Source organism: Xenopus tropicalis, chromosome 9 (genome assembly GCF_000004195.4).
Source record: "Xenopus tropicalis strain Nigerian chromosome 9, UCB_Xtro_10.0, whole genome shotgun sequence".
Lineage (NCBI taxonomy): Eukaryota > Metazoa > Chordata > Amphibia > Anura > Pipidae > Xenopus > Xenopus tropicalis.
In genome coordinates, this window is record NC_030685.2 from 83,126,377 (window position 1) to 83,136,900 (window position 10,524).

Genomic DNA, 10,524 nt, shown 5'->3' on the forward strand with positions numbered 1-10,524 from the left:
TTGTTGACTTTCTGAACTCACTTAAAGTCCCTATTTATTTAGCAAATCCCAGAATCTGCTTTAGATGCTCTCACTCTGCTCCTATTATATGTACATTCATCTGGCTACCCCCTTGCTTCTGTACGTGTTTATGGGTAGCGATGCGCTAAATTCAGTTTAGGTTAGTGAATCTGCCATATTTTAGCACTTTTTGCAGGACAGGATGCTTTAGTTTTCAGCTAAACCTTAACATTAAGGGGCTGATTTACTAATCCACGAATCCGAATGAGAAAAATTCGGATTGGAAAACGAACATTTTGCGATTTTTTTCCTCGCCGTTACGACTTTCCCGTAAATTGTCGCGACTTTTCCGTAACCGGTACGACTTGCACGAATTGTCGCGACTTTTTCATAGCCATAACAAATTTCGTGAATTGTCGCAACTTTTTCATTGCCATTATGCCTTTGGAGAATTGTCGCGACTTTTTCATTGCCATTATGCCTTTGGAGAATTGTCGCGACTTTTTCATTGCCATTATGCCTTTGGAGAATTGTCGGGACTTTTCCATTGCCATTATGCCTTTGGAGAATTGTCGCGACTTTTTCATTGCCATTATGCCTTTGGAGAATTGTCGCAACTTTTTCATTGCCATTATGCCTTTGGAGAATTGTCGCGACTTTTTCATTGCCATTATGCCTTTGGAGAATTGTCGCGACTTTTTCATTGCCATTATGCCTTTGGAGAATTGTCGCGACTTTTTCATTGCCATTATAACTTTCGTGAATTGTCGCGACTTTTTCATAGCCATTACGACTTTCGCGAATTATCGCAACTTTCGTATTGAGAGCTCGAAAAAGTCGCGACAATTCACGAAAAAGTCGCAAAGTACCGATCATTACGAAAAAACCGCATTCGGACACTTTTCGGACGTTCGTGGATTAGTAAATGTGCCCCTAAAACTCTGTGAAACTGACACTTTCCCCCCCACCAGATAATTCTACTTTTTGGGAATATTGCTGAAATCAGTATAGCGACTTCAGAATAAGTTTGCTATTTGGAGGAATGAGTATTAGATCAAAAGCCAAAATTGCACCGATCCTAAAAATGATGTATTTGGTGCAGGGGTGGGCAAACTTTTTGGCTCAGGAGCCAACAGAGGGGCCGGACCAGCGTTACGCCATCTCCGCTCATCAGTCCGAGTCTCGCATGACGAGACTTGTGGAGTCGGCGGGCCAAATTAAAAAGCCGAACGGGCTGGACATGGCCCGTGGGCCGTAGTTTGCCCACCCTGAATTTAGTGTATCCCTAGTGTAATCCCTTTCAGTTTTAAAAACTGTGCCTCCTTTTAGGATAAAAGGCACTGGCAGCCACCCTCAAGTGCTCACATTAATCACAGTCATCAATATGTGGTGAATCCCAGGAAAACAACATACCCAAAAGCAATCGGTTCCAAGAAACTGCCACCAACATTAGGACAATAGCACACAGAGAGCTTTGTAGGTTGGCGGGCAAAAAACAAAAGTAAGGCATCCCCATTTAATCCTATGTAAGTCTGGGTCTCCCACCAAGTGAGCTACATAACAAGTGGAATTAGCCCATGCACCATTGCCCTAAAACATAAAAACCATCTCAGTACTCACTAGTTTACAAATCCTTTTCCCATTGTGAATAATAAAATATAGAATTCTTTCCTGCAGTATCTTGTAAATGAAAAAAAAACTCTGTAAATTCCCTCTAGAAATGGGACCACAACATTCCATAGTCTGTCTGTAAGTGATTTTATCAATCGGTGTAAGTGCCAAACATACCATTGTGTGCTTGCTGGTATTATTTGTGTGTGGGTGTATTTTGGGGTACTTTCCCATTTTTCAGATCTGTTAAATGTTGGGTAAAGTGCAAAACTGGTGTGGATTTGGTGCTGATTCCCAGTGTGTCAGGGCAGGGGCAGCACTAGACTGGTATCCAGTCTGGGGCAACAATAAGTGATATATAGGTGGTGTTATTTTGGAAGATTGAGTGAATCTGTGACCCATTATGAACATTATTCTACATAGCAGGTAGCACAATATTGTGTAGTCACAAAGGGTTGCATATATTAGCACTAAGCCCGCTTGTTCTACAGCCACCCAATAGTCCCTGCTAATGGAAAAGTACCTCTTTTACCAAGAATAAAACAAAATGAAGAAAAACCTCACTCATACCTGCAAACAGATTCGGTTAGCTGAAGGTTACAGCAAAAAATGTTTTGTTTGTTTTTTTAAAACCCGCTAAAAAGCATCAACATAAAGAATAAGAATATATGAAATGCAGTTGATTTAGAAGATATTTCTATTTCTGGCTTCCAAATAATAGGCTGGGTGTGTGTGTGTCATTTCTGCCTGGATGTTCCCATAAGCCCACTTTTCACTAACCGGGGACTATAAAAGATTTAAACCTTGAGAATTCAGTGGTGCAGAAGGCGTACTTGTTCTGGTCTGGATGTGCCAAGTCAGTCTCTGGAAAAGGCCTATGCGGTAGGAAAGTGTCCGGGTTTTCCCTCGAGTGTGAGGTTGGGTGGTTTCGACAGAACAGCGTGCGGGGAAACCCATAACGAAAGAGTCCAGGTAAGGCACCAAGAGTTGGATAATTAGAATTGCAGCGAGTGTGGTTTTGCTTGTTGCTGGTAGGATGGAAAGTGGATACCTTATGTTTAGAACAGAAAGGGCAAATCCAGTCTGGGGGTGGGGATTCCTCGTTATTAACCCCTCCTGTATCGCTGTAAGTGAGCGCTGTCAGCACAGAACCCCACAGGTACAAGGCAGTGGCTGTTACACCAGACCTTTTCTCCAGTGACTCCTCTCCCACAGACCATGATGGAACTGAATCAGGAGGTAGGATGAACTCCTCTGATGGAACAGTAGCTGGCACGAGCAGTGGAAGCTGGGCTGGTTCACCTGAGCTTTGATCAGAAACAGAAGGAACCAATAGTGTACCATTCATTTCCCAGGTGGCCTTGTGAAGCACGGCGATGGAAGCAAACAACGTGGCAACTCCGGTAAGGTACATCAGGCCCAAGATACAAGCCAGCTGCAAAGGAGACAAACAGCTTAATTATGACTTTATCATATGTTCTGAGGAAGGACTCCATTAGAACTAGTAGAAGGTCCACTTGAAAGTATGAAGTAGCAAAAGCTCCCTATAAGGGGTTGTTCCCTCTGTTACCTCAGGGAGACTTGCTTGCATTATATCTCTATTAAATACAATATGCCTGTATTTTATATATACATTGTGACTTATGAATTTAAGAATGCTGTGTTATTTACATATTAGATACAATCAGGTTACAACAGATGTAAGCTTTAAACACATCCTATTTAGCACAGTTGCTAAGTCTCCTCCCCTTTGACCAAGGGTATTGGAAATTCAACTGCATTTTCCCAATTTCCACTGTCCAACCGGCCTCAGGAATCCATGGCCAACTCCCTAAATTTAACTAAATGGTCATTGACCAATCAGAACTTGAGACATCATCTATGATCAGGTAGGTTAATAGCATGGGTTAAGTTTTAAGTTAGTGTGTTCCTGGAGTTCGGACACAGATGCCAGACTCAATGGAAGGATGAGTATAAGGGAGGCTTATATGTAACATATCCACATTTATAATTATCTTTGTAAATATCAGTAATATATTGTATTTAGATTTAGTGCCGTTGTTTTTTGCATGTTTGTTATTTCTGTAGATATGTGTCAATAGCTTTTGTTAATAAATGTATATTTTTGACTGAACTCTCCCTTTTATTTAAGAACCCTTACAACCAGGAATATTCATGTAGAGGTGTATATAAGAATATACATATTTACATAAATATATCTATGGGCAACACCCTCTATCCATTTTTTACATTGAATAGGACTAATACAGGAATTGGAAATACTGAGAATTAATGCTCTGCATTTCAGAACCAGAAACAAATCGCATTCTGTCTAAACATGGGAAAGAGAACAAATAAAAATCTGACAGAAATAAAACAACCCCGCCCCCTGCCTAACAACAAGAACCTAACATATACATACATACAAACATATTGTATTAGGCAACAAAATACTGTATTAACTACTGCCATTCCTTCTATAGAAGGAACATTGTATGGAAACTTGAATGCTTTGATGAGAAATCATTGTTTGAACAGGATTGTATTGTACATGAAAGAACCAGTCTGTATAGCATATAGCACGCATCATACAGTTACCAGGCATGCAGGACGTAGTTACCAGGCAAGCATAACACATCAGGCCTACACAGATCTTACCTTGGTTACTTGCTGGAAGAAATCACTAAACACTTTCTGCCACAATCCTTGCTCAAGCAGAGCACAAAAGTCTGTGTAGGTGAACCAGCCCCTCTTCATACCCTGTTGCTCTGCCACCCTGTGGGTAAGGGTAAACCAGGTTAGAGTGGGAAAGAACATTACACACAGGGAGACATATTAAAATTGTACTGCTGTTATTTATACACCTGATTAAACAATGGCAAAGAGAGCTTGAATCCACTGGCTTCTTAAGAAGCCAGTGGATTCAAGCTCTCCTTGCCATTGTCTAAAAATCTAAGCGTCAGGGATCAAGCAACAGTACCATGAATATCCCAAATATAGGGTTGGGGGACAAAATGCTTTCAAGTAATGGCGCTTTCAGAACACAAGCCCTGCTACCTCCCTGAGCAAGTCTCAGCATAATGCCCAGATTGTGCCAAAGGTAGGATATGGCGCCTCTTTATGAGCTTTCTGAGACATAACCATCCCCTGAAGAGACTACTCACCTTCCTTCCAGCCATCTGAGCACCTCAAAGAATTCCCTGGGATGTGTATACAGACTCCAGTCCTATGATGGGAGACATTGAAACACTAATTAGGGTCACTAATAATTTTTACAGTGCCATTACAACAAGTATCTAATGGATTTATCTTTTTTTACTCAATAAAAATCTAAAGCAGGGGCGGGCAAAGTATGGGCCGCTGGCCTTTTCCATCCGGCCCCATTAAAAGAATTCCGGGCCCTGATTGGTTGCGCCCCGTGCGTGCGCGTGATGTCAGCATGCAAGGGGTGCAACCATATAAGAGGATGCAGCGGGGAGCCGGGGTCAGAAGAAGCCGAAGGGGAGAGATGGAGGATGCTGGGAAGGTCGCTGGGCGGGAGTTGGAGGATGTTGGGGGGGGGGAAGCTGAAGGATGCTGCTGGGGGGGGGGAAGCTGAAGGATGCTGCTGGGGGGGGGGGAAGCTGAAGGATGCTGCTGGGGGGGGAAGCTGAAGGATGCTGGGGGGAAAATGAGAGGCCCCGTGATTTCTGATGGCAGCTCTGGGCGTAACGCTGGCCTGGCCCGTCTGTAAGTCAATGTGGCCCCTGAGCCAAAAATTTGCCCACCCCTGATCTAAAGCATGATGTTCACAAGTGCAAAAAACATTTTGTGCGCTTGAATTGTTTGCAGGGGGCACACTTGCCCTTATCATAGCCTTACAATAGCCTGAAGGAAGTTCATCTCCAAGGAGTTGACAAACTGTACATCTAGTCTCCCAGCTGCTCCCCACTCGTCATTAAACACCTCCTCTTCCTCGCCTTCATCGTACAGGTACTTGCTGGCCACCATCTGCAGAAAAGCCCACATAAGAGGGTGTTTAGAAACTGTTTACCTTACAGCGACATTCATCCAATAATTCTGCTTTGTGCCAGTACCTTTGTAGGGATATGGCTACAGATCAGCGTTACTGTTTACAGATAAAATCACATGTTCTACTAACAGCCGCGCAGTGATCACTATATGAGAGCACAGCACAACTCCAGCTTTAGCCACAAGACCAGAAAAGCAGGTTTCAAATCACTGTTCCTTTTAACCTGCAGTATTTCATGTAACAGACATCTATAGGTTTAGTTTAACCCCTGCACTGCCAGAGGGGGGAAAAAACTCCAAAACATAGTTATTTAACCATTATGGAAACTCACCATGGATATGAGAAAGAGATCAGACGAGGAGATATGCTGCAGGTATTCAGGGTTCCGGTTCCGAATTCTTTCAATGTAAATCAAGGCCAGCATCATGGAGCAAGGAGAAATGCAGGCTTCCCTATAAAAACAAAGCAGTTGTGTTAGTACTACAGCGAGGAGCACTTTGCTAATACCAACATACACACAGCTGCAGGTATGGCTGCCATCGCACAGAACTCACCTGGACACATGAGCAGCATATTTCTTCTGCAAGCGGCGGATGGGACTTGGGGCAGCCTTCTGAAGCAGTTCCACTGCAATATCTGGTAAAGGGAAACACGTCTTATTATCAACATCCCGACTCTAAAGGTCCCCATACAGGGGCCGATTCTAGCTGCCGATATTGGGCCCTTGGACCTTTACGGCAGCTAATCAGCCCGTGTATGGGCACTCCCGACGGGCCTGTCTGACCGATATCTGGCCTGAAATTGGCCAGATCTCGATCGGGCAGGTTAGAAAATCTAGTTGGTACAGACTTTGCCTATGCCCGTCATTATAATTCGATCGTTTGGCCCTAGGGCCAAACGATCGAATTACCCTGGATTCTCCCGATATCCCCCACCCATAGGTGGGGGATATCGGGAGAAGATCCGCTCGATTGGCGACATCGCCAAGCGAGCGCATCTGCCACTGTATGGGGACTTTTACATATCCCACCCCCAATTAATAGAGTTAATTAGGACATATTTTTATCATACAGTAAAACATTAACACAGAGGTCTATTTGTGTATAAGCACTAGGACTATGGGTCTCCCGTAAGGGAATGGGAATATAACAGGGAAAAGGGACGAGAAAGCTGGAAGTAGTATGAGAAGTGAGATGAGCACATTACGGTTTACAGATAATTACCGGTAAATTGCCTTCCGACTATCTGGCTAAATGGCTCACATACAGTGTAATTTGGCCATCCACACAGCTGGCCAAGAGAAAGTACAGGGGTGCTGTGGGATGTTCAAACCTGCCCAATAGATGCTGCTTGGACAGAGCCTGCCAAGGGCCCAGTACATGAACCAATGAGCTAATGACTCTGTTAGAATGGGCCAAGTCAGCAATAGGCCTGTGTCATCTTATTTGTTGTAAAACAGGCAGAAACCTGGTATGATATGGTTTCTGTAGCTTCGCCGTCACTATAGAAGCCTACTTACCTGTCACTGGGCTAGATAAGTTCTCCATGGAGCAATCATCCTCCCAGCCATAGTACAAACGTTTGCAGACCCTCTTGCTCAGCTGGGTGTGTCCAGGCAAAAACTGTCAGGGATTAAAAATAGCTTGTAAGTACGGGTCACTGACCCCAAAGTCTTAAAATAGTTACCATCATTTATATCTTTCATTACATTACACCCTTATATATTTATATAGTTCTCGGCAAGTTACGCACACTTTTATGTTCATTTATAACAAACAGGGGTCTTATAATAATTTAACAAACAAGAGATACAGAACATAAATGGGATTAAAGGGCCCTACTCACAAGAGTTTATAATCTAAAGAATTACTATATATAATATAGGCTAGCAACACTGCATATTCCCTTTGTATGAGCTTCAAGCACCACTGTACTAGTACTATAACTATGTCCCCCTCCAATGCGCAGGCACTACATAGTTACCCCACACTCTCCCCTATAGGTACAGGCTAGAGAGAGGTGGGTTGGATAACAGCCTTGGGTTAGAGTACAAGCCGGGCCCCATCTGTGTGCAGTCTGTAACCTTCCTGGGAGGCTAAATGGCTTCTGATGAAACTGACGTGTATTTAAGAGCAATCAGGCAGCTCCACTGGGAGTGATGTCAGTGATGAACTGTCACAATAAACAGCCGAGTAATATCCTTTTAATATGTCTGTGCCCCCTCCCATAGGTACAATGTGCCAGTGATACTGTGCCCCCTCCCATAGGTACAATGTGCCAGTGATACTGTGCCCCCCTCCCATAGGTACAATGTGCCAGTGATACTGTGCCCCCTCCCATAGGTACAATGTGCCAGTGATACTGTGCCCCCTCCCATAGGTACAATGTGCCAGTGACACTGTGCCCCCCTCCCATAGGTACAATGTGCCAGTGATACTGTGCCCCCTCCCATAGGTACAATGTGCCAGTGATGTGCCCCCCATAGGTACAATGTGCCAGTGATACTGTGCCCCTCCCATAGGTACAAGGTGCCAGTGACACTGTAGGTACAATGTGCCAGTGATACCCCCTCCCATAGGTACAATGTGCCAGTGACTGTGCCCCCTCCCATAGGTGTGTGCCCCCTCCCATAGGTACAATGTGCCAGTGACCCCCTCCCATAGGTACAATGTGCCAGTGACACTGTGCCCCCTCCCATAGGTACAATGTGCCAGTGATACCCCCCTCCCATAGGTACAATGTGCCAGTGATACTGTGCTCCCATAGGTACAATGTGCCAGTGAACTGTGCCCCCCTCCATAGGTACAATGTGCCAGTGACACTGTGCCCCTCCCATAGGTACAATGTGCCAGTGACACTGCTCCCATAGGTACAATGTGCCAGTGACCCCCCTCCCACTGTGCCCCCTCCCATAGTACAATGTGCCTGTGCCCCTCCCATAGGTACAATGTGCCAGTGATACTGGCCCCCTCCCATAGGTACAATGTGCCAGTGATACTGTGCCCCTCCCATAGGTACAATGTGCCAGTGATAATGTGCCCTGTGCCCTCCCATAGGTACAATGTGCCAGTGATACTGTGCCCCCATAGGTACAATGTGCCAGTGACACTGTGCCCCCTCCCATAGGTACAATGTTGCCCCCTCCCATAGGTACAATGTGCCAGTGATACTGTGCCCCCTCCCATAGGTACAATGTGCCAGTGACACTGTGCCCCCCCCCATAGGTACAATGTGCCAGTGACACTGTGCCCCTCCCATAGGTGCCCCTCCCATAGGTACAATGTGCCAGTGATACTGTGCCCCCTCCCATAGGTACAATGTGCCAGTGATACTGTGCCCCCTCCCATAGGTATAGGTACAATGTGCCCCCTCCCATAGGTACAATGTGCCAGTGATACTGTGCCCCCTCCCATAGGTACAATGTGCCAGTGATACTGTGCCCCCTCCCATAGGTACAATGTGCCAGTGATACTGTGCCCCCTCCCATAGGTACAATGTGCCGTGTGCTGTGCCCCCTCCCATAGGTACAATGTGCCAGTGATACTGTGCCCCCTCCCATAGGTACAATGTGCCAGTGACACTGTGCCCCTCCCATAGGTACAATGTGCCAGTGACACTGTGCCCCTCCCATAGGTACAATGTGCCAGTGACACTGTGCCCCCCCATAGGTACAATGTGCCAGTGAGTGCCCCCTCCCATAGGTACAATGTGCCAGTGATACTGTGCCCCCCCATAGGTACAATGTGCCAGTGACACTGTGCCCCCTCCCATAGGTACAATGTGCCAGTGATACTGTGCCCCTCCCATAGGTACAATGTGCCAGTGATACTGTGCCATAGGTACAATGTGCCAGTGATGTGCCCCCTCCCATAGGTACAATGTGCCAGTGATACTGTGCCCCCTCCCATAGGTACAATGTGCCAGTGATACTGTGCCCCCTCCCATAGGTACAATGTGCCAGTGATACTGTGCCCCCCTCCCATAGGTACAATGTGCCAGTGACACTGTGCCCCCCTCCCATAGGTACAATGTGCCAGTGATACTGTGCCCCTCCCATAGGTACAATGTGCCAGTGACACTGTGCCCCCTTCCCATAGGTACAATGTGCCAGTGATACTGTGCCCCCTCCCATAGGTACAATGTGCCAGTGATACTGTGCCCCCTCCCATAGGTACAATGTGCCAGTGATACTGTGCCCCCTCCCATAGGTACAATGTGCCAGTGATACTGTGCCCCTCCCATAGGTACAATGTGCCAGTGACACTGTGCCCCTCCCATAGGTACAATGTGCCAGTGACACTGTGCCCCTCCCATAGGTACAATGTGCCAGTGATACTGTGCCCCCTCCCATAGGTACAATGTGCCAGTGACACTGTGCCCCCTCCCATAGGTACAATGTGCCAGTGACACTGTGCCCCCCTCCCATAGGTACAATGTGCCAGTGACACTGTGCCCCTCCCATAGGTACAATGTGCCAGTGACACTGTGCCCCCTCCCATAGGTACAATGTGCCAGTGACACTGTGCCCCCTCCCATAGGTACAATGTGCCAGTGACACTATATACACCATGCCCCCCAGTGGGCACCACACAGTCACTCACAGGGAAGTCCTGGAAGTCCCGCCCGATCCCGGCCCGTTGGCGGCTGCTCTCTTCCCGCTGTAGGTGCCCAGCGAAGGAGCCGAACACCCTGCGCTCCATGCCGGCCTATTCGGACAGATTTACGTTACAACCAGCACCGAATCCCTCACAGACCGCTTGTTTACCCGCCGCCCCTTGCTCTCCCTCCCCTCACAACCCGCTAGGCCTAGCTCCGCCTCCGCTCGCTTCCGGGCTCTGACACGAAAGGGCGGGGACTTGAGAAGAGCAGCTGCTGTCTGTCACAGGTCTGCGCTTCCCGCT

At 46.7% G+C, this 10,524-nt stretch overlaps 1 protein-coding gene across 1 annotated transcript; it reads right to left on the bottom strand.

Moving 5' to 3' along the window:
• Positions 1 to 2,208: 2,208 nt before the first annotated feature.
• On the bottom strand, positions 2,209 to 10,444 carry cnppd1 (cyclin Pas1/PHO80 domain containing 1). Its single transcript, NM_203604.2, is given in 8 exon segments — positions 2,209 to 3,046; positions 4,270 to 4,387; positions 4,776 to 4,837; positions 5,473 to 5,601; positions 5,955 to 6,075; positions 6,178 to 6,259; positions 7,143 to 7,245; positions 10,225 to 10,444. Coding segments are annotated over 8 exon segments (1,374 nt in total). The 5' UTR covers positions 10,324 to 10,444; the 3' UTR covers positions 2,209 to 2,386.
• Between the last annotated feature and the right edge of the window lie 80 nt (positions 10,445 to 10,524).